The sequence below is a fragment of the Aspergillus karnatakaensis genome (assembly GCF_047715665.1).
Source record: "Aspergillus karnatakaensis strain CBS 102800 unplaced genomic scaffold BJY04scaffold_23, whole genome shotgun sequence".
Lineage (NCBI taxonomy): Eukaryota > Fungi > Ascomycota > Eurotiomycetes > Eurotiales > Aspergillaceae > Aspergillus > Aspergillus karnatakaensis.
In genome coordinates this window covers 359,833-387,016 of record NW_027395735.1, presented here as the reverse complement: position 1 = coordinate 387,016, position 27,184 = coordinate 359,833, and the positions used below count along the sequence as shown (strand labels likewise).

The following is a 27,184-nucleotide window of genomic DNA, read 5'->3' as shown; positions in this document are numbered from 1 at the left end:
TCCCAAAGTCGTACCATGCTTTGGGGAGAGTTGGAATGTGGTGGTAGGAGCTCCCCGGAGCAACGGAAACGAAAAGCAAAGACAGCCAAGCCCCGCATGGCCGAACCTGCCCATCGAGCGACTTTGTGGAGGGGGCAAAATGTCAACCTCTCCGGAATTTCTACTGCAGGGGAGCCGATCGGCTGTTTCATTGGGATAGCGCATCTTTCCCGGCCTCACCTGCTGATTTTGATGAGTAGAATCATCATTCAAGTTTGAGGCTCCTTCCTTGTAGCGTTCTTGGTCCCAGAGAATCACTGGTTAGTATGAACCAGATTGTATAGTTACACGGCAAACCCAAAAAGCGCCTGGGGAAAGCTACCTACCTACCCTACCACCGAAGAACCGAGAACCATTCGCCCTCCCACGGCCACCCGGAAAAGGATCGACTGGATCTATCATTCGCCCTAGGGTACTAGGTGTCGCCCGAGACTCGAGTACACAATTCTCGCTACGCGCTCTTGCAGAGGTGCTCCGGATAATTCGCCATATAAGGACCTCTCATCCCTCATCCCCTCCACCGGACACCCGGCACGTCTTATCCCCAATAAATAATACTTTAATTACGGCGCTCTCCCCAGTCCTGAGCAAAGTCCCACTGCCTACCTTCTCTCTCCTCCGCCTCTCCTCCTGTCGCATATCCCCTTTGACCTTCTCTTCGACTACTTCACTTTTGAGAGCTACCCCTCCTCTCTCTCCTTACCACCCACCCCACCATAACCCCTTGGAACGGTAAGCTTAAATCCCACCAACTCACGTGCTGGTCGTGCTCTCAACATCTCCCCACCATTTCGATCTTCGGCCTTTTTTTTTTCTGCTCTTTTCTGTGATAGTCGCTAAAAACTGCTAGCAACAGGAATCGAGATTTTCGGTCTCTGTTCAAGATGAGTGACGGTCCTATTGCACCTCCCAAAAGCGCCGTGGTAAGCAATATCTTGAAGCTCAAGCTGCCCCGCCAATGGCCGTGTACTAAATATAATTTGTGCTGGTGTAGGTTGCTGAGGCTCACGAAGTCGACACCTTCCACGTTCCCAAGGCTTTCTTCGACAAGCACCCAAGCGGTCCTCACATTAAAGATATTGACGAATACAAGAAGCTCTATGAAGAGTCAATCCGCAGCCCAAACACATTCTGGGCCCGCCAAGCCCGCGAGCTGCTCACTTTCGACAGAGACTTTCAGACCACACACGTCGGTTCCCTGGAGGGCGGCGACAGTGCTTGGTTCGTGGAAGGACAATTGAACGCCTCGTTCAACTGTGTGGATCGCCATGCCATTAAGAATCCCGATAAAGTTGCGATTATTTACGAAGCAGATGAGCCCAGCGAGGGCCGATCGATCACATATGGCGAGCTCCGTCGCGAAGTCTCCCGGGTTGCCTGGGTTTTGAAGCAACGGGGAGTCAAGAAGGGCGATACAGTCGGTATCTATTTGCCCATGATTCCCGAAGCCATCATCGCTTTCCTTGCTTGCTCTCGTATTGGCGCCGTGCACTCAGTTGTCTTCGCCGGTTTCTCATCGGACTCGCTGCGCGACCGTGTCATTGACGCCAACTCCAAAGTCGTCATCACAACAGACGAGGGAAAGCGTGGTGGAAAGATCATTGGAACCAAGCGCATTGTCGACGAGGCGCTCAAGCAGTGTCCTGACGTCTCGACCGTCCTTGTTTACAAGCGCACCGGCGCTGAGGTTCCCTGGACCGCTGGCCGTGATATCTGGTGGCACGATGAGGTTGAGAAATACCCTAGCTACCTTGCTCCTGAGCCTGTCAACTCCGAGGACCCCCTTTTCCTTCTATACACATCCGGCTCTACTGGTAAGCCGAAGGGAGTTATGCACACAACTGCCGGTTACCTGCTCGGAGCTGCTATGACCGGAAAGTACGTCTTTGATATCCATGACGACGACCGTTACTTCTGCGGTGGTGATGTTGGTTGGATTACCGGCCACACCTACGTGGTGTACGCTCCTCTCCTTCTCGGATGCGCCACTGTCGTATTTGAGAGTACTCCTGCCTACCCCAACTTCTCCCGGTACTGGGATGTCATTGAGAAGCACAAGGTGACTCAGTTCTACGTGGCTCCCACGGCCCTGCGGTTGCTGAAGAGAGCTGGAGACGAGCACATTCACCACAAGATGGAACACCTCCGTGTTCTGGGATCCGTCGGTGAACCCATCGCCGCTGAGGTGTGGAAGTGGTACTTTGAGAAGGTCGGAAAGGAGGAGGCCCACATTTGCGATGTAAGTGCTGCTACGGTTCAAATGTTAAATCTGCTCTGACCATATATTAGACTTACTGGCAAACTGAAACCGGTTCTAACGTCATTACCCCGTTGGCCGGAATCACTCCGACAAAGCCTGGCAGCGCGTCCCTGCCGTTCTTCGGTATCGAGCCCGCTATCATTGACCCAGTTTCTGGCGAGGAGATCTCAGGCAACGATGTGGAGGGTGTGCTCGCCTTCAAGCAGCCCTGGCCTAGCATGGCCCGAACTGTGTGGGGTGCTCACAAGCGTTACATGGATACATATCTAAACGTCTACAAGGGCTACTACGTATGTCTCCCCAGATTGAAATTCTCGTCTGCAGTGACTGACCTGATTTAGTTCACTGGAGACGGTGCTGGCCGTGACCACGAGGGGTACTACTGGATCCGAGGCCGTGTGGACGATGTTGTCAACGTTTCTGGCCACCGTCTGTCAACTGCCGAAATCGAAGCTGCGCTCCTTGAGCACCGTAAGTCATTTGAATCATCGTTGAAAACCTATTGTTGTGCTAATTGCTCGAATAGCCATGGTTGCTGAAGCCGCCGTGGTCGGTATCTCTGACGAACTGACGGGCCAGGCCGTCAACGCCTTCGTTGCTTTGAAGGAAGGCAATGAGACCACCGACCAAGTCCGCAAAGATCTTATAATGCAGGTTCGTAAATCGATTGGACCGTTTGCTGCTCCTAAGGCCGTCTTCGTGGTTGAGGATCTGCCTAAAACCCGCAGCGGTAAGATCATGCGCCGCATTCTTCGCAAGATCCTGAGTGGCGAGGAAGACAGCCTGGGTGATACATCAACGGTAAGCCTAGTCCCGTGTGACTCACCCTATGTTGGTATCTGAAACTAATCATGTCTGAATTAGCTGTCCGACCCATCTGTGGTTGACAAGATCATCGCCACTGTGCACTCTTCTCGAGGAAAATAAGCAGTGAGCGCGGCCCAGCAAATAAGGTCGAAAAGTCATATATACCGAATAAAAGCATGTCACAAAGATGACGAGGTAACCAGGCTGACTCGATATATGAATGGAAAGGTCCAAGCAGTATGCTATATGTGGACTAGGCGTGATATACAATTAACTCCGGTGTCGTGTGATTCCCATTTTTGTTGAATTCGGAGCGGATGTTCTGTACATGATTAGCTATAGGTTACGAATATTGATATGTTGCATTTTCAGTGTTTTCAGTTAGTTTGATCCGGGTGAGAATGGCTTATCCTCCCTTCATGTGGTTTTGATGGAAAGTAGTAGAGGCAAAGGGGTGCTGATGATTGGACAAAAGTGAAGTCCATGTGACCTCAAGCTTCTACTGTCTCTTTGCCCCGAGGAGGTATCAACCGAAATGGTTCCGCCCCAATACCATCCATAGATTAGGAGGACAATGACATTGGTCTAGCCCGGGCTATCAAGGAATTCGCAGTTTCTTTGCGTCATGTGAGAAAATCCTCGAGTTAAAGGAATGTTCGTATGGACGGACGAGAGTCTTCCTACGTTTAGGTAGATTGTAGGCAGCGCTCAGGAGGAATCATCTTCAGGCTCAACTCGCATTCATTGGCAGAGGTGGTTCAGGCAGCAGTGTCACGTGGGGTCAAGCCCAAGAGTTGAAGCTGGCCCGGCATTACTACTGATGACAGTATGATAGCTCAGCTTTGGTGGTATATGTAACACAATGTCGTATTGTATGGTAACAACCAGCACCCGTAACCTCGCCCAGTCCAACCTGTCTCTTTTCTTAACAACCAGTGCGCGTCAGTTTCCTCACTCCGACGCTCCCTTTGACCTCGTTCCCTTCTGTCACCCTATCTTGTCGTCCTTCTGGACTCGTCAATATCTTTGCTCTGACGGACTGTCCCCGTTAGAGCTGGTGTGGCACTTATTTTCTTTTAATTGTCTTTTTTTCCCTGCTCCCCAGCCTCTGCAACGACCCACGTCAAGGGTGAAAAAACAACCATCTTTGCCAACTGTTCGCACACCTTGCGCGTTGAGCATTTCAGTGCCGTACGTCTAACGCTTTCGAGTACCGCCATTCCTTTCTATTCTCCCTTGGTTCTCGATCATTTCGCACGGCTTCGCAAGCTTTCGCGACAGCTCGCAACGACCGATCCCCGAGAAGACAGATGAAGCTATAATACCGCGAGATACATAGTCATCATGTCTTTTGGAGCAGGATTCGGTGGATTCGGAAATAACAACCAGCAGCAGCAAAGCTCCGGCTTTGGAGGCTTCGGCGGCTCAAATACAACCGGTACAGGTAGGTCCTTTCATCCGTTTTGGCGCTTCGACCCTCGAAATATCGATGGCACTTCTTCGTCTCCCCTTTTCCTTTCTCCTCGCGATCGGTATGTGGCTGGTACTTGTGACGGCAAACCAGCAACAGCAGCTTCCGGCAGTCAAATTACCGTGCGCATAGACCGTCAACGCCGTGTAGCTAGCTCAGTCAGCAACGCGACAAGAGAAAGGATCGCAGCTTGATGACAGTCTCTGACAGCCTCTACCCGATCATTTAGGCTTTGGATCGTCCTCGACCCCAAACGCATTTGGTGGAGGTAACACCTCTGGTGGTAGCCTGTTTGGGAATACCTCTGGCAGTTTTGGTTCTGGTGGAGGTATGTGCTTGACGGCTTATACTTCAATGAGCTTAGCGATCCTTTCTCTTCGACCGCCACCTTTGGACGGGCTCTTTGCCACTACGAAGTCTGTTGGCTTTCGGGTTTGGCTGCGACCTTTACTGGACTGATCACCCCTCTCCATGTTCTCGAGAGCTGCTGAAGGAGCTCATCCTATGGGTGCTAAGGGCTGGAAGAGATCCGTACATTGGATGGCTTTTTTTTTTATTGGCTTTTTTTTTTTTTTTTTTTTTTTTCACACCGTTAATATCGGGATATGCTTGTTGCGCCGCGCGTCTTACTGATTACACCGCTCTAACCTGCGCTCTCACTTTAGGATTTGGAGGGAACACTCAGAACTCAGGAAGCACAATGTTCGGCCAAAACCGTCCCAGCACTGGCTTCGGCGCCGGAACATCGACTGGCGGAGGTCTCTTCGGGAACAATACTACAACCGCGAATACTGGCGGTGGGTTTGGCGGCTTCGGATCCACTGGGACAACTGGGGCTTTTGGAACCGCGAACACTGGCGGCAGTATGTTTGGCAGCAAGCCTGCAGGAACATTTGGTACTACCACCACAACAACTGGTACTGGTACCGGCACCGGTTTTGGGTCATCGGCTGGATTTGGAAATAGTGGCAGCTCAGCTTTTGGCAGTGGAACAGGAACTGCATTCCAACAAGCTGTTCCTGCTTCTGATGGCACCGGTAGTACCCCCTTCAGTGCCTTCACCGAGAAAGACAATGCCTCTAGTGTTATGAACCACTACCAAAGCATCTCCTTCATGGGCCCGTATAACAAATACTCCTTCGAAGAGCTTCGTCTGGGTGATTACAACGGTGGCCGTAGATATGGAAACGGCAGTGGACAGGCTGGTGCTTTTGGATCCTCTGCTTTTGGAAGCGGGTCGACCGGGTTTGGATCTCAACAGCAGTCTACCGGCTTTGGTGGCACGTCAACAACGCCGTTCGGCGGTGCTGCCACGAGTGCGCCTTCAGCATTTGGCCAAACTCAAACAACAGGCGCCTTTGGCTCATCAACCACTACGAACCCTTTGTTCGGGGCTTCCAAGCCGGCAGGGTCTCTCTTTGGAGGCGGCGGTACCTCAGGAACAGCCCAGCCCAGCTTGTTCGGAAACAATACAAACACCAACACGGGTTTCGGATCCTCTACTACTGGAGGTGCTTTCGGATCCGGCACAACAGGATTTGGAAATAATAACCAGCAGCAGAACAAACCTATGTTCGGTGGAAGTACCGGCGCAACAGGTACTACGGGTTTCGGTGGTGCCTTTGGTGCGCAGAACACAAGCACTTCTACGCCGTTTGGCGGCGGCGGCACTGCAGCCACTTCCTCGCCATTCGGTGGCCAACAACAGCAAACCGGCACTGGAGCTTTTGGCGGGTTCGGGCAGAACCAGAACCAGACCCAGAACCAAACCCAGAATAAGGGTTTGTTCGGTGGCTTCGGCGGGAATCAACAAACATCAACTCCTAGCACTGGCCTTTTTGGAGGCGGTGCCACCAACACGGGCTCTACTTTGTTCGGCCAGAACAATCAACAGAACCAGCAGCAGGCCGGTAGCTCGCTCTTTGGGGGCAATAACCAGCAGCAAACTGGAACAAGTTCTCTATTTGGTGGAAACCAACAGCCGGGTCAGAAGAGTCTGTTCGGAGGCAGCACAACTACTGGCACTGGTACAGGTGCTTTTGGTGGTTTTGGAAACACCCAGACCCAGCAGACTGGCACTGGTCTTTTTGGCGGTGCTCAGAACCAACAGCAACAGAAGCCTAGTTTGTTCGGGTCCACCAATACGGGCGGTAGCTCCCTCTTCGGCGGCGGTGCTGCGACGCAGAACACCGGTTCCTCGCTCTTTGGTAACACCCAAAACCAACAGCAGCAGACGGGTGGGCTAGGAACATCGAGCCTCTTCGGCAACACCCAACAACAACAACCTCAGCAAATGCAGCAGTCACAGCTTGCCCCGGGTAGCCTCCAGGCTTCTCTCCTCGAGGGCAACCCTTACGGCAGCCAATCCATCTTCTCTGGTTTGCCTGCGCCAACTGTTCCCAGCCCTGGTCCCTTGGCGACTCCCGTTAATTCTGCGGCCAAGCAGAAGCAACGCACCCCATTGCCAGTCTATAAACTTACACCCAGCGCTGCCAACCGCCTTGTTACACCGCCCAAACCCCGAGGCTACGGATTCTCTTACTCTACCTACGGATCGCCTTCTAGTACTACTAGCACTCCTAGCCTAGGTGGTAGCTTCCTTGGGGGAAGTTTGCGTGGAAGCTTTAGCGGTAGCTTGGGACGCAGTACATTCAGCAAGAGCTACTCTACCAGTAACCTCCGCAAGTCGTTTGACCCCGAGACGGACAGCGTCTTGTCTCCGGGTGCTCTTTCCTCTGCCGGCAGCTCCCGTCTATCCACCGGCAACCTCAAGCGCTTGACTATCGATCGCAGTCTGAGAAACGATATTTTCACTCGCACTGCCAGTTCACCAAGCGCCATTACCAACGGAGAAGAGGGCAGCCAGTCCGCCAGCAAGGTTAGGAAGAAGGTCAGCTTCGAGTCTGACTCTCCTACCGGCTCAGAACTCGTCCCTGTTGAGTCTCAGACCCCCGAGCCTACTTCAGAAGAACTCGGTTTCCTGCGATCTATTCGCAAGGATGGAGCTACCAATGGCATCAATGGTGTGAAGCCGGCGACTGAAATACCCACCAACCCCGAGATGGAATCGGTCGCAAACCGAAGAACTCTTATCACCGTTCCAGAAGATAGTGAAAGCCCCACATCTACTTCGCCATCGGAGAGCGGGTCACGACTGCCTTTCACTCCCGGAGGTGACCCCCAACCTGGTGAATACTGGATGACCCCAACACGCGCTGAGCTTAGCAAGCTGAGTCGCGAGGATCAGAAGAAATTCAGAGGGCTGACAGTTGGCCGCCAACGCTGTGGCTCGGTCACATTTGACGACCCTATTGACTTGACTACTATTGACCTGGATAACCTCTTTGGTGGTCTTGTGGACATCGGCGTGCGTAAGATCACCGTGTACCCCGATGAGTCTATTAAACCTGCGCGAGGCAAGGGTCTAAATGTGCCGTCCACGCTGCGCATTGAAAACTCCTGGCCGCGTGGCCGTGACAAGAAGGGCCCATCCGCCCTCACCAGCGGCCCGCTCTTTGACAAGCACGTCGACCGCCTTATGAAGGTTCACAACACAGAGTTTGTCAACTACGAAACTGAAACGGGAACGTGGATTTTCCGAGTGGCTCATTACACCACATACGGTCTTGATTATGATGACGATGAAGAAGAAGGTGAGAGCCACAACCAAAGCACTCTCGGTGCTGCTCCTGACACCCCGACTCTGAAGGCTCGATTCCCTGCGGACCGCGATCTGACCGTAGGCTCGGAGCAGACGTCCACCTACTCCATTGACGACTCCTTCGCGAGTTCGGTGGGGGGAGTAGATGACGACACATTCGATTTCAAGAAGCGAAAAATGGTTCCCGGTGCATTTGGCAATCAAGCAATGGAAACGGTTGATGAACAAGAGTTTGGTTCTGAGGATGAAGAAGAGGAGTCTTTTTTAGAGGAAGGCTCCACGGGTTCAACTGAGCGGGATGACGACGATGTCACCGAGAGCCAGCAGTCTGGCGAGTCAGAAATTGAATTAGATGAAGGCGAGGATATGGACATGGCAGGCACCTTTCCCCACCTTGATCGTACCGTGGAGCATGACGAGGACGAGGATACCGAAAATGGTTTCACCCATGCCTCACTGAAACCCTGGAATACGCCCCCCAAGGCCCGCCTCAATCTTAGTGGTGACTGGGCTGAGCAGTTGCAACGGACTATCAGCCCGAGAAAGCAAAACCGTGACGCCCTTCGCGAGATCCAAGCGAATGCTTTTAGCGAACGAGCACTCAACGAAAACTCGCCGACGAAGTCTCCTGCGAAAGTCCAGAAGGGATTCGCTACCAGCATTGACCTGATGAACTCTCTGTTCCAGCAACCCCGTAAACAGGCGCCATCTCCGCTCAAGCCGCAGCCTGAACAACGCAAAGGCCTCGAGGTTTGTCTCTCTTTCCCGGGTCTTTCTTTTTTACTGTATGTGAAAGTACTAACGGTTTTAGTGGCCGTACCACAAGCAGCCAAAAACATTTGCGGGAGAGTCAAATGAGATGAGCACGGACGATTTGAACTTCCATCACTCATTCAAGCCTCGATGGGGTCCTGTCAATTCTCTCATTTGTGCGAAGAATGACATCAGCCATCATCAATACGGCGATCAGTACTGGCGAGAAAAGCTCTCTGTCACCAGCGAAGGAAGGGATATTGCGCTCTTTGCCTCTGGTCAAACCGCGCACCCTCACGAGATGCTCGAAGTTCAACGAATACAATCCACCGTCACCCGTATCGATGGTCAACCATCTGCTCGACTTGGGCGGCCCGACTTTGAGCAGTTCACCAGGACCTCATCCGTTCACGCCGATCAAGAGCGCGTGATCTGGCAGTTGGCAAACATCTTATTCAACGACGATATCGAAGATGATATCTCTGCGGGCGTGCCACCAGAGGTCCGACCAAAATACTTGCACCGCATCAAGAAAGACCGCCTGTGCCGTCTGTGGGAGGGCATCGTCCGTGAACGCAATGCACACGCTGTGGGCAAGGCCAACTCCGCTGAGGAGCGCGCTGTCTACTTGTTGTGTTCTCATCGTGTCGAGGAAGCCTGCAGTGCCCTGATGACTAGCCGAAACTTCCACCTTGCCACACTCGTCTCCCAGATTGGTCGAGACCTCACCATGCGCCGTGATATGGCAAAGCAGGTCGAGTCATGGAGACAGAACAATGTCTTTTCGGAGATGACCGAACCTATTCGCGCCTTGTACGAGCTTCTGGCTGGCAACCCTCTCCGTAGTGAGGGCAAGTCAACAGGCGCCGTCGAGGATCGAGCATCAACATTCACTTTCTCTGAAAGGTTCGAGCTGGATTGGTTCCAGGCATTTGGCCTTCGCCTTTGGTACGGCATTAGTGACGAGGAGCCTCTTGAGGTTGCTGTTTCAAACTTTTTTGAGGACCTCAAGAGCGGCCAGGAGCCTGCCTTCCCTTCGCCTGCGCACCAGGACAAGGACCGGGGCCTGTGGCATACATCTACCGACACTCTCGGTCACGAGTCGCCGTTATGGGTTCTACTTAAAGCTTATTCAGCCACTCTTGGTGCGGCTAAAAGCCCTGTTGTTTCCAACCTTGCACTGCCCTCTGCCTTGTTACCGGAATCTGTGACAGGTGACAAGTTGTCGAATCGCTTGTCCTTCCAACTCTCCCAGGTTCTGGCTGCGTCCCTCGGACGGTACGACCGCCTCACTGTCGATGTTGCGCAAATGGATCACTTGGTGTGGGATTATGCCTCCGAACTCAGCGCGAGTGGTAACCTCACCCAAACACTGTTTGTCTTGCTTCATTTGTCAGGCGCCTCAGACCGCGAGAGGGGCGTCAAGGAGATTCTCGCTCGCTTCGCCGCCCAACTTCCTGAACCACTCACACCACAAGGCTCCCCCGATGCGACATGGCAGCAGCTCACTGGTGACCTCCAACTGCCCGAAAGCTGGATCTGGATGTCCAAGGCCCTCTATGCTCGAGACACTGGTGACGCTGCCCGCGAAGTTGACTGTCTTGTTCGAGGAAAGAGCTGGAACGATGCTCATGCCACATTCTGCCGCATCGTCGGCCCGACAGCTGTTATCGAGCATGACTACAAGACCCTCGAGACACTGTTATCCGGCTTTGGAGAGGCCCCAGAGCGCAAGGTGCGCGGCTGGGCCAACGGTGGCGGTGTTTACGAAGACTTCCTCCGCTTAGCTACTGCCCGTGGCCGTGATGCTCAGCGGTTGAATCGTTTGGTGGATGCGCTTGTGACAATGGGTGAGTCGCTCGGTGGAACAGGCGTGGAGGGATTAGAAGAGCGTGTTGCCTTCAAGGAAATGAGCCGGATTGTTGCGGGGTGGACAACACAGGAGGATGCAAAGGTCTGTCCTCTCAAACCACTATATAGACCTTGTTTACCCATACTAACTCCTTCCAAGGCAATGGAAATGTCCCGCGTTCTTCGCCTTCCTCTAACAGGCGACGCTCGTCTCGTTCAGACCGCAGAAATGAGCAGGCGGTACTACAGCGTTGTCATGGCGGGCGGTTACTAGGATTCGTCGATTTGATTGATTGTTAGCCAAACTTGCGAGCCATTTATTTCACTTTACTAGATTCGAGATGGAAGTTGTCTCCTACCCTACCCACCCTTAGCCACACTGCCTACCTCCCTACCCCTACCCTACCTGAGTTCCTTCAAAAACACCACTTACCTCTTTGCTCAACCCTTGTATCGCATCATCATGTACTCTAGTCTAGCTTAGCTTAGTTGACCTTTGTTGTTTCTGAATTGCTTTGGGCCTTTTTAATGATTTGATTGAATTGAACTGAATGACAGAAAGTTTGATACTTGGCCTGGTTTCTTAGGTAGCTCATCAATACCACAAGATCAGTCTACCTACTGTCATCGTCATCTTAGCTATATAGACCATTGGTATACAACTATCTAGTACATACGACCACAGGGTGTGGAGAACAGGGCTTCCCGTCCGCTCAGCCGTACTTAAGCCACACGCCGGCTGGTTAGTAGTATGGTGGGTGACCACATGCGAATCCCAGCTGTTGTATGTTTTTGGTTTTTAATCGCGTAGCGAGCATATGGTTTGTATCAGTCTCTGTGAGTGGATTGTGTGGATAGCATACATTGAGGGTGAATGGGTTAGACTATATCTTTGTTGGTGCCTTTGGCAATCGCAGCGGTCCACGCACGACAACAGGTTGCAGGACCTGCCGCACCAAAAAGGTCAAATGCGACGAAACTCGACCAGTATGTCGGCGATGCGCTCGCTTATCAAGGACCTGCGACTGGACGAGGCCTCCTCGCAAGAGAACACCCAGGTAGGTCATCAAGGCCGAAAGCGACCTGTCAGAGCTCTTCTCCGCATCCTGGTCATGACCGTGCCATCCCTGATGATCCACACGTGGAGGTTCAGCTCGATGTCCCACGCTCACAGCGAAGCTGCTCCGTACTCGAGTGGAATAATGGGCCGTCGGCGGTGGGTTCAGACTCATCGCTTGATGTGGCAACCCTGGTGCAAAGTTCAGTCCCCAGGTCTCCACCCCAGCCTGAGTCGGAAGTACTACCGTGTGGATTGCAGGTTGACAGTCATGACCGCGAGGCCATCTTTCTCTACAGAACCTGGTTTGCCAGTACGGTGGACATCAAGCATCCGGCCTACTCAGTCCCGGCTATCGTCCTCCAAATGGTCACGTCCCAAGCAGCTGGGATGCATGTCGTACTTGCGATCGGCAGACAGCTCATCAAAAGGGGGCCATGGGTCGGTGTTTGGAACGTCGAGCCTGGCCGCCAAGGACATCATGTCGTCGTCGCCATGGAGCATTATGGGCAGGCCTTACGACTCATCGGTGATACCATGCTTCGACGAGATTCCGGCCCCGACTTGGACACTGCTCTCGCTACTTTGTGGCTCATGATCGTCTATGAGCAACGGTTTGGAGAGAAGCCAGTGGAAGCTGTCAAAGCCCATCTTCATGGTGTGGTGTCTATATTGAGCACCGCCAACCTTGCTGAGATGCTGAGAATGAGCCGCAGAGTCTTGAGGGAGTCAGCCGCTCGCGGCGCTCCAGAGTCTCCAGAAGCGCAATCTGGCCTATCATGCCTGGTAGCCCGGCTTCTAATATGGCTTTTGGGCCTTGATGCGAGGGCGGCGACGTTCGGACCGGGAGGGCTCCTGAACAAAGCCGTCGCTGAACTTCTTGGTATTGCACAACATGGCGAAGCAGTTGATGAGTGGTTTAACACCCTGTCATTGGTATACGAGAGATCAGCACCCCTGTTCCGGCTTACTTGGGGACCAGAATATCCTGCGAAGGAGATCCTCTATGACATGAAACACAGGGAGATCTTTGATCTCTTTCGGAAATGTGCACAAGTTCGTCTCATGGTTGCGGAGATTCGTCAGGCAACAGGCACAGAAGCACGACAAGACAAGATAGTGGCTGCGCAGACGAAGTTACGAGACCTAGAAAAAGAACATATAGACTTGCTTAATGTCGCCAAAGCAATGCCGGATTCAAGCAGTGAGCTCGGCGAAGACCTGGCCATAACTCTATGCTGGGTGATACCTCACTATCAAGCATGTGTCCTCGACCTGATTCAGGCTTGCAATGGCAGGAACACCGAAGACGATCAAGGTGCCATTGCAGCCAGGGAAATCTTGAAACCGGCGATATACGGTTACCACAAGCAGGGCACCGCATCCGTTGTGCGTGTCGCTTGGCCGCTTTTCATGGCGGGGTTAGAGACGAAGGATCTAATTCAGCAAGATTGGATTGTGGACCGGCTGAAGGAGCTCGGGTCGTCGGGTAGGAGCTATCGAAAAGCAGCTGAACTTCTCGAAGCAACTATTCGTCTGAGGAGAGCCAAGGCTACGCAAGGCATTGAAGATACTGCTGGTGTGATCGAAAGCATCTCGTCCGGCGCTTTCTTCATATGAGGCGTATGCCTCCATTTACTATTGACCATGTAACGACCGTACGATCTCATGTCTTCTCTACTAATTCCAGTACATTTGTACAAATACCCTTTATATCATTTTCATCCGGGTCTTGACCTGAGATGTTCATTCATTTCTTCTCTCCACCGCGTCCCATTCTTGTACATGAGGAAAACCACAAGAACCAAGGACGAAAGCCAAAGGCTAACAACTGTCATAACCCACCCATTTCCAATACGGTTGAGCCAGGCAGTAGTCGTCAGTGACGCCACGAAGGCAATGGTGTTTCGGCACAGGTTGTTGATTGCAACTCCGGAAGCAGATCGACCTGGCATAAACTCCGTCGACATGGTAGTGGATACAGAGATGAGCAGGAAGCTGGCAAATCCTAAGAGTATGCACGGCGCGAGCTGGGGTAAAGACTCTGGTTAGTTGCTTTCGATCACTTCAGACCCTCCTGAAGAAATGTTGACATACCACAGCAGCCCACATTAGCTTGTATTGAGCTGCCCAGCCGTACCAAACTAACATTGCTGGATATAGCAAAAGCCCAAGCCAGACATTTTCTCTCATTCTATCCTCTGGCAGATAGACCAGCTTTCCAGTGGTGTCGCGCCGCTTCTTCTTTAGGGCTCGTTTGTGCATGATCCTGTCCATCCACGGACCCCCGACAAATCCGGCAACCAAGAACCCAATGGAAGAAGGAGCAAAGACAAAACCGACGGCCCAGTCTTGGAAGTTGTACGGCGAAGCACTGAAAACGTACTCTAGGCTCACGTTTTTAAGGAAGTAGAGGGAGCCGAAACTGACGCTGTGCAGGTACACGGTCAGGGCAACGGGAGGGAATCTAAGGTATGCGAGAAGCTTGAAAGGCTCGACGAAGAGCTTCCTGAACATCCGGAGACTATTGACCGCGCGAGCTGTCGCGCGAGCTTTTTGTGTCTGCTCTGACTCCTGCTGAGAAGCTGGACTTGAATCTGCGACGACGAGTAAACTTGAGTGGTTGGAAGTCTCTGGTAATGTGAAGATGACCATTGCAAGCATAAAAACTACACAGCAAGACCGGGTCAGCCATGCTCCTATGTTTGCAATTCTGTAACTCACACCCATAAATACCCAGGAACCAGAGCGTACTCCTCCAACCAAGACCTTGACTAAGCCCACCCCCAACCAGCGGCGCGACTAATGGCCCGCATAGGGGCCCGAGCAGGAAGTATGTCATTGCCTTGCCCCGCTCCTTGGTCTCCCAGATATCCGAGATCGTTCCGGCTCCTACAGAAAGGGCTGCTGAGGCGACCCCACCGGTGAAGAAGCGCATGATGAGGAACATTGTGATGTTCGGAGACACTGCGGACAGCACACTAAATACCATGAGACCAGCATTTGAAAGGACGTAGACCGTGCGTCGGCTGAAGACCTCAGAGGATGACGACCACCACAGCGGGAAGATTGCCATAGCAAGCATGTAGATGGACAGGCTAAGGCTGGCAATCGTCGGTGTCGTCTTGTAATCGCCGGCAATAGAGCTGAGAACGGCTTCATCCTCAACATTAGCTGAGGTCTTGTTTTCTGGTTCAAGAAGAAAGGGCTCTTACGGAGGATGATAGCACTTCCAAAGGGGCCGACAGCGCCAACAAGGGAGACAATCGCCGTAATGGCTCGTTTCTCCCAGATTGTTTTCTTAGTGCCGATGGTTGTTTCGGGCAACAAGCAGAGATTCGCAAGTAGTCCACGGCGACGTGATCGTGGAACGACAACGCGAGCCGATGGTACGGTCACGTCTAGCTCTTCCTGCGTCTCTTCAGCGTGAACATTGTTGGTGCATGATGCACTGGGTGGCTTCTCTTCCGCGATGGCCATGCTAAAGGCGTAGGAGAAGATTGAACTCTGTCAAGTCGAGAAGGGAAATGGAGCGTTCGAACCTCTTATCAAGGTAGCTCCATGACCAAGACCCGATGGTGACTGCTTAGCTTAGCCTGCTGGAAATTCCATCTTGCATGGCCGCTCGGCTATAGAAGTATGAAGAAATAACCCAGATAGCCGACCGGCAATGACTAAATACCCAACTAACTGCATCTCCACAGTCCACCCTCAACGGCAAAGACATATACTGTGAGGCTAGTCCGACCTCCATTGCTTGTACAAATCGTCTAGACTCTAACATGGTTTCCGAAGGTCTTGCAACCCCAGCCTCACGCTTCAGTTTATGGCAACCGACGCCTCCCAGGGGTCCATTTGCATTGGAAGCCAGGTACCGACAGGACACGAGCCCCTCAAAGTCAATCTCGGAATTGGAGCCTACCGTGATGACCACGGCAAGCCATGGCAACTGAGCTGCGTTCAAACGGTGAGTACAAGAATGGTTGATCCAGCGCGAGTTCTAAGAAGTTGCAGGCTCGAAAACAGCTCGCGGATGGGGAGTGGCTCCACGAATATCTTCCTCTAAACGGAGACGCGGAGTTTGTCGATTTAGCTCAGAAGCTTCTTTTCGGCGCCGAACTTCCTGCCGGTGCCATTTCCTCTGTCCAGTCCGTTTCTGGAACTGGCGCAAACAGTACTTTTGCCACGATAGCAGGCCAAATCGCAGCATCGCATCAGCAAGTCTGGTTCCCAAATCTAACATGGGACAATCATTACCATATCTGGAGGGAGAATGCCCCCGCTATTCATCAGCGTAACTATCCCTACTTCGATCCTGTTCGGATGTGTCTAGACTTTGATGCCATGATGACGACTCTGCGGCAAGACGCGCGGGAGGGCGATTTCATCTTGTTGCATGCTTGCGCCCATAATCCTACAGGGTTGGATCCGACTCGAGACCAGTGGCGGGAGATTGCACGTCTTTGTCTGGAAAAGCGTCTTTTTGTTGTCTTCGACGTCGCATATCAGGGGTTTGCAACGGGGAATCTTGATCAAGATGCATGGGCTGTCAGACACTTTTGCTCCTATGCTTCCTTGGAAATAGCCGCCTGTCAGTCCTTCTCCAACAATCTGGGATTATATGGTGAACGTGTCGGTATCCTGCACATCGTGACGACAAGAGCCCCAACGGACTCAACAGTAGTCTCGGCGGTGCGTGCCAAGCTTGTCGATGTCCAACGAGCGTCTATCTCCATGGCTCCTCGATTTGGCTCCCAGGTTGCAAGACTTGTGATGAGCAGTCCGAAGTTGCATCGACAATGGGAGCTGGACCTCCTCCGGATGAGTGGGCGGATCACGGCTATGCGGCAAGCTTTGTACAACGAACTGCAGCGACTGGCAACGCCAGGAGATTGGAATCATATCGTGGAGCAATCTGGCATGTTCTCGTATACAGGGTTGAGCACGCAGCAAGTAGAGCTGATGCAGACCGAGTATCACGTTCATATGCTACCATCCGGCCGCATCTCGATCTGCAGACTGACATGTCAGAATGTTGCGTACGTGGCTGAAACCATGCACGGTTCTATCAGGAAATCGTTAATCTGTTAAGTAGAGTCATATCAAAGTAGCATGAGTCAATTATCAATGCTTGTACGTACCGAACCAACGATCCCCGTGCGTCAAAATGTAGACAGTGTCGCCGTCAATAATCATGCACAGCCGCAATCCGTGCTATGCATATTTTGGTAATCGTTGTATATAGATGCTGTTACACGGGGCTCTTACTGAATAATATCAAGACGTAAGCGTTATCCGTGGTTTTCTCTATTGACCAAGCTGAAAAGTGTGTAGATCCTCTTGAAGGGTCATATGAAGACGCACTGTCAGCCGCTTCGACGAGTTGCGACGTAGACAGACCGATGGTGAACAGTCTTCCAATGCTTGGTATCTCTGTGTTGAGGACCTGTTCGCAATTTGGCCCAACATCAGCAGACCCAAGCCCTGAGTGAAAGTCTTGTTCATTGGATTGCCAAAGGCGTTTTGCCCGCTCGCTTCGCCAAATGTTGTGCAAAAGTCGTTGCCTCATGTTTCAAATGACTGACTGGTGCCTGGAGTTGCCACCTTCCGTCGGCAGCAATCAAGCTCCAAGCCAGATACAAATATTGCATTGAAGCAGATCGGCCTGTCACCCTTCTCTCTCTCTCCAGCGCGTCCCGCAGCATCGTCAAATCGCCCTCGCAAACCAGCTCCACCTTGACACCCATGGTCTGCTCGTATACCTTGGCGAGGCTCTCGTACGAATCGCATCCTGACTGAAATTGGAATATCCCACCCTCCCCAGCTTGAACGGTGGCGTCGGTGGCAATAAGCTCGATGGTCCAGTGAGCTGCATCATCCATTGTCGTCCAAGGTACCTTTTGATGAAGAACGTCTCCCCAGTAGCGTAGCTTGGCGGTCAGCCCATCAGACTCAAAAGCCGGGCCACCCGGTGCGAGGGTGTACTCAGCAAAGGCACCGTTGATGATGTAGACGGGGTTGATAGGGCTTGTCCGACTGGCGTGGTCCCTGAAAGCCAGGATGCTGTCGTACACTTCAAACTCGCCATAAGCGATGCGCGTCCAATTGCTAGTCCATGTTGGTGCGACGAATAGTCGGACTTGGGCCCTTTCGGCGGCCCGAAGGAGGAGAAGGCCACCGTCCAAATACAGGACAGGATCCATGGGATAAGCACAGATAACGCCATCCACGCCGGTGAGGGCCCTATCAAGAGCTGCGATATCTTGGTAGGAGTCACTGGTGACGAAAGATTCAAGGCGAGAGGTGAGATCCTTTCCTAACTTCTTGGGGTTACGGCCGAGGCCGCGGATCTCAAGTCCTCGCTTCAATGCAGCCCAAGCTAGCCGCTGACCAAGATCGCCGGTGATGCCAACAATGAGGAGGAGCATTGTAACGAGAGAGTAGATGGATGACTGAAGACGAGATGAGATGTGCTCTGGTGATCAGAGGGAAGAATGCAGACACTTTACGTCATGTGCGTTCGGACTTGTTAACCCGATCCACTAGGTTAGGTAGACTCACCGCACCGACGCATCACGCATCACGCATCCTCCAACAGTGGACACAGCCCATGGCAGCAGCCTTTGTTCTCAGCGGCAGTAGTGCACCCCTTGTGCCCCTAGTATCAGGTGGCATAGTCATGTAACCCCGAATTAGGTAAGTTGCGGCCTCAGGCCACACGCAACTGCGCGCCTGAGGCCCCGATGACGGTGGTGGCCTAATATTAGCCGGTGATTTCACCTGTCAAGATGTATTCTGACTTTACACACACTTGGGGAGCCCGGATTACCTATAGAGATTGAGCTTGGAGGACCAGGCGATATCCTCGGCGATCTCTCTGGGGGATCAGCGAGTGGTTCGAGATATGGGTTTGGAATGAATCGGGTAGGGACATTCGATCTATTTTCAGATAGAGATGAGATCATGAGGTATAGAAGACGGTAAGATCGGTGGACCTGCAGTGGTTCGTTCCTACTCGATGGTTTGAAGGATTGAAGGACGGTTGTACAACTTGTGCCCTTTCTGCAGAAAGAAATAGAGTGGTCTGATTTGGCTGAACAGGTTATTCCAAAACATGCACATCTTGGCTTATTGAAGCGTCCAGTCAGAGAAGGGAGACGCAGCAGGTCCCCATGCTTGAGGCTGGGCTTTTTGGGGGCCTTTCTGGTAGTGGCTTGGAATCTGCAGCCTCGGCTGGCCCTAAGCTAAGGCCTGCAGCTTGCACTCCCCCGTCGAAATCATCGCTGCTAATTGGCCTTATCGTAATGAGAGAAAGTTCAAAAGGGAGCTTACTTTTAGGTCAAATGTCCAGGCCTCTCAGGCGAGAAAGGTCATACTTAAATACTCTGCCCCAGCTACATACTCCGGGGTCTCCGGTAGCATTGCAGCATTCAGGCCCCCACTTTGTAGACGCTGGAGGCTTGGACGAACTAATTTAGTGCTCTATCTCAACCAGGTTCAGAAACACTGGTCCCCTCAGCCAAGGCAATCTATCGTCTTGTCTGAGGCGTGGGCATAAATAGCCGCCAGTTCCTCTCAGCTCCCATCCTTTCTTCTCCCAGGCCACACCACCAGAAAACAAAATGATTTCCTTCCTGAAGGCTTCGGCCCTCCTTGCCCTGGCCGCTGCCACCCCCGCTAGCAGCCAGTATGTCTACAACTACCACATGTTCCACGATTTCCGAAACCACGATGCTCCCACCACCGAGCCTGCCAGGGTCAACACCGACGCTGAGAACGCCGCGGCCACCGTGCAGCAGGGCTACCTCACCGACCCTGCCTTCACCAGTGACTGGCGCATCCAGACATGGGGTTCGCCCGTAGGCCCAAACGCCCCCTACCGAAAGCAGTACAGCAATGGAAACGTCTACCTCCGTCAGTCTCTCAACGCTATCATCCATAATTCGCAGAACACAATATACTAACGTAACACCAGAGCGCGACGCCGCCTCCGGCCTCAGCCACCTGATCCTGCGCGCAACGCGCAGCGATAGCTTCGTCTCGAGCGGCGAGATCGACACCACGCTCAACAACATCCTACATGCATCCATCAACGTCCGCGCCCGCATCGTCGGCGACCCCGGTGCCTGCGCCGGAATCTTCACCTACTTCAACGGCGAGAACGAGAGCGACATCGAAGTGCTCACACACGACCCGACCAACATCATCCGCTACACCAACCAGCCCGGTCTTGATGAGAACGGTAATGAGATCCCCGGGGCTTCGACTCGGGCTACGATGCTGAATGGTGCGCGCTGGAACGAGTGGCATACCCACCGTCTGGACTGGACCCCGGATTTGAGCTCGTGGTACTTGGATGGGCAGTTGGCTCATACTAAGACGTACGGGATCCCGAGGGAACCGAGTACTATTATTCTGAACATGGTGAGTTTCTTTGATCCAAGTATTGTTCTTTGCTAACTTTGATGTGTAGTGGGGTGATGGTGGTCCTCTGTGGACTGGCGAGATGGCTATTGGTGCTGCCGCCTACCTTGAGATCGAGTACATCGAGATCTACTACAACCTCGCTTAAAGCAGGAGCGTCGGTTTCGCATCTCCAGGTGAATGGCTCAGGAAAGAGGTTAGGGATGGATAAGATGAGTGGTACGAGGATCTATGGCTATGTTCATGATCTATGCCGTATATATACAGTTTTATGTCAAATCAAGATCACAATTATGTAGATACAAATGATGCATTTGGTGGCAAGAAATGCTTACTTTATAACCGGTGAGCTAAGCCCATTTTATTGATCGTACTATCAGAGGAAGCGGATAAGGTAAAATACCTAGGAACTACTCTGAGGTCATAGCATAGAGCACCGTGGATGTAGGCTCTGCTCAAATCAATGGTTTGGTTCTAGGTGACGCTGCGGTGGTTCATGGAACCGATCATACTTGGAAAATGCGACGAGAACATTCCAAGCGACAATTGCGTCGACGCGGGGGCGGGTCCGTCAACGTAGAACTGATGTGAGCGGTTAGATGAATACTATGGGCTTAGTGGAAGACGTACCTGCACAGAGCCGTCTCCATCGACGTACTGAGGCACTCTATCAAGTGTCGAGTTGCTGTACTCGCATTCATCCTGTTTGTTTGCATCAAGCGGAGACACTATGAGGGGCCAAGTTGCTCATAATCGTGTTCTGCTGAGGAGAAGTGTAATATAATCCTCCATAGAAGAAGAAGTCGTTCACACCAACCCTTGCTCGGGCGGCTACATATGAACGCTATTAGGTATTCCAATCAGAGGCTGAAGATATACCAGCGTCATCCATAGATAGAGAGCTCAGAAGCTCCTTTGCGTAGGCGGCCGCGGCGGCAGCTGCATACGACCTCCACATATCGTTCTTATGCGAGTCTGCATAGTCGCTGATGCCGCGAATGACAAGGCAAGGAAAGTCATCGACTAGACCGGCCGCTTCCATCTCGAAGCAGAGGATGTTCAGTTCCTGCTTTAAGCGATCACGCGTAAGGCCGTCTTTCATAACCTGATTTCCAGATGCGATGAGACCGTAATGAATAGTAGGCTCTGAAGAGTCTCTTGCTACACGATGGATAATTTTCGTTTGATCGCAGGCGGTGCATGTTCGATTGGTTGTCGGATGGTAATAGTTTGGTTGATAAAGGTGATCGTCTTGGTGTCCAGGATAAGAGAGGCTCTTTCTGAGGAGCGGGTACTGGTCGAGCATTTGATTAAGATAGTGCTTGATCTTGTGGCCTTGAAGAAGATGCTCGGATCTTAGACTGTTGACTGCAGTTAGAAGTGCATCTGGGGGCCGGTTCAGTGAGGACGTGAGCATCAGCCTGCCGTCCTGCACAGTTTTCCCAAAATCGTACTGGATCACACCGGAACCACGTTGGCGCGGCACGCCAACTACGACGTCTCCTAGTCGGATATCATCTATTTCGCTAGGTACGCCTCCGCCAATTCCAACCATCAAGCCAAAGCGAATGTCTTGAAATGTGGAGCGCATTCGATGCGCTACAATCGCCGCTGATGTAGTGCCCATAACTCCATCGGGAAGGCAAGCCAGCACAACATTATGTGAGCCTATACAGCCCAGAATGTAGTTGTTGCTGTCCACTGCGTAGTTCTGATGCAAGGGTGGGTGGATCTCGTCCAGCATAGCCCTTGCGACGGCCATTTCTTCAGCGAGAGCACATATCCACCCGATCGTGTAACTTCTGTGTGTGAATGAGCGGGACGTATTGAGGCTATAATCCGACTGGCTTCTGTGTAGAGTTTCTGTGACCTGCCTGTGGGCTGAGAGACCCGTCTCCGCCGACTTGCTCCCTCCCAGGAACGGCCTCATGTACGGAGAATACGTCGAAGGTATAGATATAGAACTTGGGCTGCGAGGGGAAGTTCGTTTTTCGAGGACGGTCGTTCGATCTATTGAGGAGAAGTCCAGGGTGCCCCAGCTGTTCAGATTCAACTGTGGCGCCACTTCATCAAGATTCTCACTTGATATAGACTCACTGAACCCTTGATCAAGTTCATTTTCCAGACGCTGCACAATATCTTTGTAGATGAGGCTTTTGAGGTCATCCCCTTCTATTTCGTTGTCATCCAAATCAAACCCGATATCAGGGTCTAAGCACTTCGCAATAGCAGCGCGATAGTTGTCTGTGAATTCCATTCCGTGTTTCTGAAAGACTTGTGTAGCAAGGCGGTACCTCGAGTTCTCATCGATCGAATATAGAGGGCAGTTGTCTAGCACTAAATCAGAAATAGGCCTTGATAGGTATATTTCCATGAGCATAATAGCAAACATGACAAGCTCTGGGTGAGAATGCAGCGGCAGGTCATCAGGGTCAGTGAAATCATCAACTTCGTCCAGTCCGTCCAGGGAGGCGGATAAAATATCAGGCTCCATTTTCATCTGAATGAAGGGGCTGAGCGGAATCAGCGTGGGTGTACCGAAGAACAAAATGTTTGACGAATTGAAGTGAGACGGTTGAAGCCAGGTCATTCCGTGTAAGTGCAAAAGGCAGTGTCCAAGTAGAACAGCCAGTACCCGTTTGATCTTCTCCGACAAGCTGGCTGGGTGGTTTTTAATGATCCTGTCCAGCGCCACCAGGGTGCTTCCATTCTGTAGCCGACTGTCAGAAGACTGAAACTTCCATAGCTTCCCATCTTCGATTCCGAGGTTGAGACAACGGGGGACAGCATGAGGTTGAGGTTTGATCTGCTCGCAGAGGCGACGTACAAGTGCGCGACGGTTTTGTCGTTTTCGTTTTGGTAATTCATTCGGAATTGTGAATCGGACCTTGGAATTGTTCTGTGGCGGTTCGGTGTAAATGAGGGTTTCTTGCCAGTATGGCTCCCCAGAACTGAGATGGAGGTCAAAACTGTACTTGTCCTCGCTTTGGGAAGGTCGGCGGTATGTTGCCAGTTTTAGTCGCGCTGCATAATCGTGACATGTATTGCACGTACAGTCTCTAGAGAACGACGCGAGAGTCTGAAACATTGTTCTCGCTGCAACATAGAGCGAGGTAGGAGGCTCTCTTGCTCTTTTGACCTGAATCCTCGGCAGCACTACCGCTTGCGGCGTAGGTTCTTCTAGTGACTCAAGACATTCTTCCAGGAATGTGACCAGCTTGCTCCATTGATCCGTCGTGTTGAGATCTAGACATGAGCGAAGATGCTCAAGCTTTTCCTGTTCCGACCCCAGCCTACTCCATCGATCTAACAGCTCAACCAGCGTAGACGTTGGTGCGGGATGTTGTGGTATGGAGGTGCTGGATGGCCTAACGAGCCTAGCAAATCGATTGAGTATCAAGTTCGCGAAAGGGTTCAGGGCAGCCGAAGACCCAAAGTTTTGGATTGCATCGATCCTTTCCGAGAACAGAAGTGTATTGCCATGCAGGTACCGGTATGTCACCCGCTGGTTTCGATCCAGCTCATTGCTCGCTAGGCAGTCCGCAATCTCCTGGAATAAGGCGAGGGTCTGTGCCAGAAGAAAGACATTGGACTCGTTTTTCTAGATAGCATTAGCCTATGATGTGCAGTACCAAATTGCAGCGAGGCCTGGATACCAAGGGAGGGTCTTCGGAGTCACTGCGGCCAGAGATAGTGTATGACTGTCGGGTCGTGCGAATTGTTACCGCATGCATGCTGTATCCGCCCTCCTGCAGGCCCTCAGACCAGGACCGAGACTCTCTAAAGCAAGAGTTTCATCGCGGGCTAGACAGATGAGGAGAAAGCTGACCCCATGAGCTGCGATGTGTTGCGACTGCAGAAGCGGGGTAGTTCAGTTACAACTTTACTTAGATCCTTGGCGCCAAAGCCTCGTTTTGACACCACCCATCGGTCATGCTGGAATCAAGCCTCATGGGGGAACCTTGGACCTAGTCCTGCTGTTCTCGCTGTTGTTGGGTTCTCAAAGACTCAAAGTGACAGCACCCGACTGATGGAGACGGTGGAGCGACAGGGTGACGCCACCATCGCGAAAACCGCAGGAGCGTGCCTCCAAGCGATCAATCGCTGCTTGGAGCAGTCTCAAGCTTTGAATCAACGTCAACAATCGCTACTCGAAGATCAACGGGGTCGTTTCTCGATATGGGCATCGAATACTGGAGCATTTGCGCCCCGGAGAGCGTCCTTGGACCATCGCCTTCGAATGGCCCCTGATGTCCAGCGTTTGGTTCGTGGCCTCTTGCAAGCATTGAATGACCACCTCGACGGCTGTGAGTGGGATTCTTTCACGAACTATGCTTAACTTCACTAAGCGTGGTATCTATCTTCTAGATTTATCGCGCATTGATCCATCGAGCGAAGTCCCGAGCCTCTTGAAGGACGATCTAATATTGATATCGAAAGACATTGGCCTGCTTCATCGACTTTCAAATAGCATCCGCAGTGCGAGTAAGGAAAGCCAAAATCTCAAGGCTGCAACCAACTTCTTAGTAAGAGATGAGGAGGGCAACGATGTTGGTATAGTATTCCGGGACCTATTTGCAAAGGAGTTGATACAGAGAAAGTTCCCCTACTGCAGCGAGACTCTGGGAGAGCGCCTTGCCTCCGCAATGCTGCTCCGTCGAAAGCGCATTCTATACCGGAGATTCAAGCACGCAAGGTTAGTGGAAAAGCACGAGCCGCCCGTTGCACCGCGAAGTCAACCAGAGCAAGGCATCATCAACCAGCTAGATCATGTGCATAAGGAATCGACACGAAGTGAGGTTGAGTCCCGCGCTACAACTGCGGCCACGACTATACTGCCTGAGCAATTCAGAAAAGTATCCTCCTCATCTTTTGCGCCCAAAGCAGCCACCCTGCGCTTAAGCACCGAAGAGGCAACTTTCTTCCCCCCTGCGCCAAAAGCGTCCTTACTCCTCACACTTAGGGCTCTGAAAGAAGAGCGAGAAGATAGTCACAGGAGCTATCTGCGGTCGCTCCAGCATTATGATATATACTACGAACACCATGGTCATCCACCAATTGAGTCCTCTCAGCTGGAGCGATTAGAGGAAGACATATTCAATGCGGAATTGGAACTAAGGCAGGCAATCGAAAATGACAAGAGACAACTTAACGAAGAAGTCGAGATTGTCTGTCCTTACTGTTGCTGTAGCCTAGTGGGCTCCGATGTGTTGGATGATAACAAATGGAGGTGAGAAGGACTGCAAGCAGGACGAATGGGATAAACCGGCTGATGATGCATGTAGAAACCACATAAAGCACGACATGGATGCATACATCTGCTTGTTTGAAGATTGCGAGTCAGCAGATACTCTGTACAGCCATAGCGATGACTGGCTCAAACATTTGCGCGGGCATCGACTCAGATGGCGATGCACAGCCAAGGCGCATGGAGTCATGAGCTTCAAGAACAAAGGCGAGTACCTGGACCATATTCGAAGCCGGCATAAAACATCTGAATCTCAGATTCAATTTCTTTCTGAATCTAGCGGCCTCTCATCTGGTCCAATTTTCGATCAATGCCCGTTATGCGGGGACACCGACTTGAACGTTGCGGTAGAAGACCATATCGCAGGCCACCTTCGCTATCTTGCTCTGAAATCATTACCTTATGTCGAGGATCATCAGGATCATGCCGAAGACACATCAGACGCCTCTAGTGTAAGAGATGAGGGAAGTCGTGGTACGATCAAGGAAGATTCTGAGCGAGGCCCACCACCAGGGTTTGATGACACCCGCTTGTACGGTGATGACTGGGAGTCGCATTCTGCATCATCATCATTATCATTATCCCGCGATCATCCATTATGGTCACAAAGGCGATGGAGCCTTTCTGAGAGAGACCGAAGCGCACGCTATAGACCGCCTGTACCAGATAGCTCTATGGCGCATGACGACGATCAAAGTGTTCAGCCTATGGAGTGGCTTGATGAAGAGCATAGTGCACAGTTTCTCCGTAGGGAGAGTCCGGAAGTGGTAGAACTCGGCACCATCGAAGGTATGGAGCACACAGACGACGGCCGCGACAGCCCCCCTGAGGGTGAAGATGACAGAGATTCGTCCAATTTGCAAAGGCTAGCCGCCGAGGAGTCTCAGAAAAATGAAAGATTGGTTCAGACGAATACCACAGGTCCATCAGACGGTCACTCGAATCGATCTTTGCCGGAACCAGAGTCGCTCACATTCACAGAGTTTCTCGAGAACACAACACAGGAGCTTCATTTAATCAGCCAGCGGAAGACAATCGGCAAATCGCGACTCCGATAAACCATCCAGAGTACGAAGCATGCCCACCTTCTCTAAATTTCACGAGCTGGCTGCGACGACACCACAACAGCATGAGTCAAAGGACCAAGAAACGACTACCAGCCATTCTGCGGACCTTTTCACTTCACCACCCCTAGAACTGAAGCTAGACACTTATCCGAACCCTCTCGAGCAGGTCTTGGGGCCAAGAGCATACTTCCACAAGCCTCAAGGAGCTATTCCCCGCCCTGCGAACAGTATATCAAGGACCCACCACAGGGCAAGACAGACCGCGAATACAAACAGAAATTCCTCAGCGAGATGATACTAGCACAGGTCATCCTCAAGGTCGACAGTATTGAATCAACGGATGATGTTGTGCGGCAAGCACGGAAGAGGGTGGTTAGGGAGGCTCAAAGCATGTTGAGTAAACTCGATGCGGTGAGGTAGATTTAGACAGGAAGTGATCTCATACAGAGGCGTGTTAGATGAATTCTTTCTCCGTTCCGAAAGGAAAAAGGGAGAGAAATCTCTCTCATTCGACGATGGCGGACGAAGAGGGGTTAGGGGCAAAAA

At 52.0% G+C, this 27,184-nt stretch overlaps 9 protein-coding genes across 9 annotated transcripts; 6 read left to right on the top strand and 3 right to left on the bottom strand.

Moving 5' to 3' along the window:
- The first annotated feature begins 553 nt into the window (after nt 1–553).
- Nucleotides 554–3,477, top strand: BJY04DRAFT_188607 (acetate--CoA ligase). The gene is made up of 7 exons (XM_073711252.1): nt 554–771; nt 896–962; nt 1,034–2,278; nt 2,329–2,589; nt 2,641–2,770; nt 2,826–3,100; nt 3,164–3,477. The coding sequence occupies exons 2-7, from the start codon at nt 924–926 to the stop codon at nt 3,224–3,226; spliced, it is 2,013 nt and encodes a 670-aa protein (XP_073571512.1). The 5' UTR covers nt 554–771; nt 896–923; the 3' UTR covers nt 3,227–3,477.
- Nucleotides 3,478–6,651: 3,174 nt separating this feature from the next.
- BJY04DRAFT_188599 (nuclear protein 96-domain-containing protein) lies at nt 6,652–11,457 on the top strand. The gene is made up of 3 exons (XM_073711251.1): nt 6,652–8,988; nt 9,050–10,945; nt 11,003–11,457. Exons 1-3 carry the CDS (start codon nt 6,871–6,873, stop codon nt 11,114–11,116), a joined length of 4,128 nt encoding a protein of 1,375 aa, XP_073571511.1. The 5' UTR covers nt 6,652–6,870; the 3' UTR covers nt 11,117–11,457.
- A 1,835-nt stretch (nt 11,458–13,292) lies between these two features.
- BJY04DRAFT_188598 (uncharacterized protein) lies at nt 13,293–13,557 on the top strand. The gene has a single exon (XM_073711250.1). The coding sequence runs from the start codon at nt 13,313–13,315 to the stop codon at nt 13,517–13,519; it is 207 nt and encodes a 68-aa protein (XP_073571510.1). The 5' UTR covers nt 13,293–13,312; the 3' UTR covers nt 13,520–13,557.
- A 12-nt stretch (nt 13,558–13,569) lies between these two features.
- On the bottom strand, nt 13,570–15,552 carry BJY04DRAFT_56484 (major facilitator superfamily domain-containing protein). Its single transcript, XM_073720651.1, has 4 exons — nt 15,115–15,552; nt 14,624–15,055; nt 13,997–14,568; nt 13,570–13,929 (listed from the first exon to the last, which is right to left on the bottom strand). Exons 1-4 carry the CDS (start codon nt 15,377–15,379, stop codon nt 13,621–13,623), a joined length of 1,578 nt encoding a protein of 525 aa, XP_073571509.1. The 5' UTR covers nt 15,380–15,552; the 3' UTR covers nt 13,570–13,620.
- A 173-nt stretch (nt 15,553–15,725) lies between these two features.
- On the top strand, nt 15,726–17,010 carry BJY04DRAFT_218135 (pyridoxal phosphate-dependent transferase; the record flags this gene model as incomplete). Its single annotated transcript, XM_073716255.1, has 3 exons — nt 15,726–15,866; nt 15,914–16,938; nt 16,995–17,010. The coding sequence occupies 3 exons, from the start codon at nt 15,726–15,728 to the stop codon at nt 17,008–17,010; spliced, it is 1,182 nt and encodes a 393-aa protein (XP_073571508.1).
- A 185-nt stretch (nt 17,011–17,195) lies between these two features.
- On the bottom strand, nt 17,196–18,699 carry BJY04DRAFT_56493 (uncharacterized protein). The gene has a single exon (XM_073720652.1). It carries the CDS (start codon nt 18,325–18,327, stop codon nt 17,401–17,403), a length of 927 nt encoding a protein of 308 aa, XP_073571507.1. The 5' UTR covers nt 18,328–18,699; the 3' UTR covers nt 17,196–17,400.
- Nucleotides 18,700–19,521: 822 nt separating this feature from the next.
- Nucleotides 19,522–20,471, top strand: BJY04DRAFT_218133 (glycoside hydrolase family 16 protein; the record flags this gene model as incomplete). Its single annotated transcript, XM_073716254.1, has 3 exons — nt 19,522–19,813; nt 19,875–20,323; nt 20,373–20,471. The coding sequence occupies 3 exons, from the start codon at nt 19,522–19,524 to the stop codon at nt 20,469–20,471; spliced, it is 840 nt and encodes a 279-aa protein (XP_073571506.1).
- Nucleotides 20,472–20,797: 326 nt separating this feature from the next.
- On the bottom strand, nt 20,798–24,057 carry BJY04DRAFT_218132 (uncharacterized protein; the record flags this gene model as incomplete). Its single annotated transcript, XM_073716253.1, has 4 exons — nt 20,798–20,905; nt 20,954–21,051; nt 21,203–23,924; nt 23,980–24,057. 4 exons carry the CDS (start codon nt 24,055–24,057, stop codon nt 20,798–20,800), a joined length of 3,006 nt encoding a protein of 1,001 aa, XP_073571505.1.
- On the top strand, nt 24,043–27,178 carry BJY04DRAFT_56397 (uncharacterized protein). The gene is made up of 3 exons (XM_073720650.1): nt 24,043–24,630; nt 24,692–25,553; nt 25,609–27,178. The coding sequence occupies exons 1-3, from the start codon at nt 24,156–24,158 to the stop codon at nt 26,627–26,629; spliced, it is 2,358 nt and encodes a 785-aa protein (XP_073571504.1). The 5' UTR covers nt 24,043–24,155; the 3' UTR covers nt 26,630–27,178.
- Nucleotides 27,179–27,184: the final 6 nt, after the last annotated feature.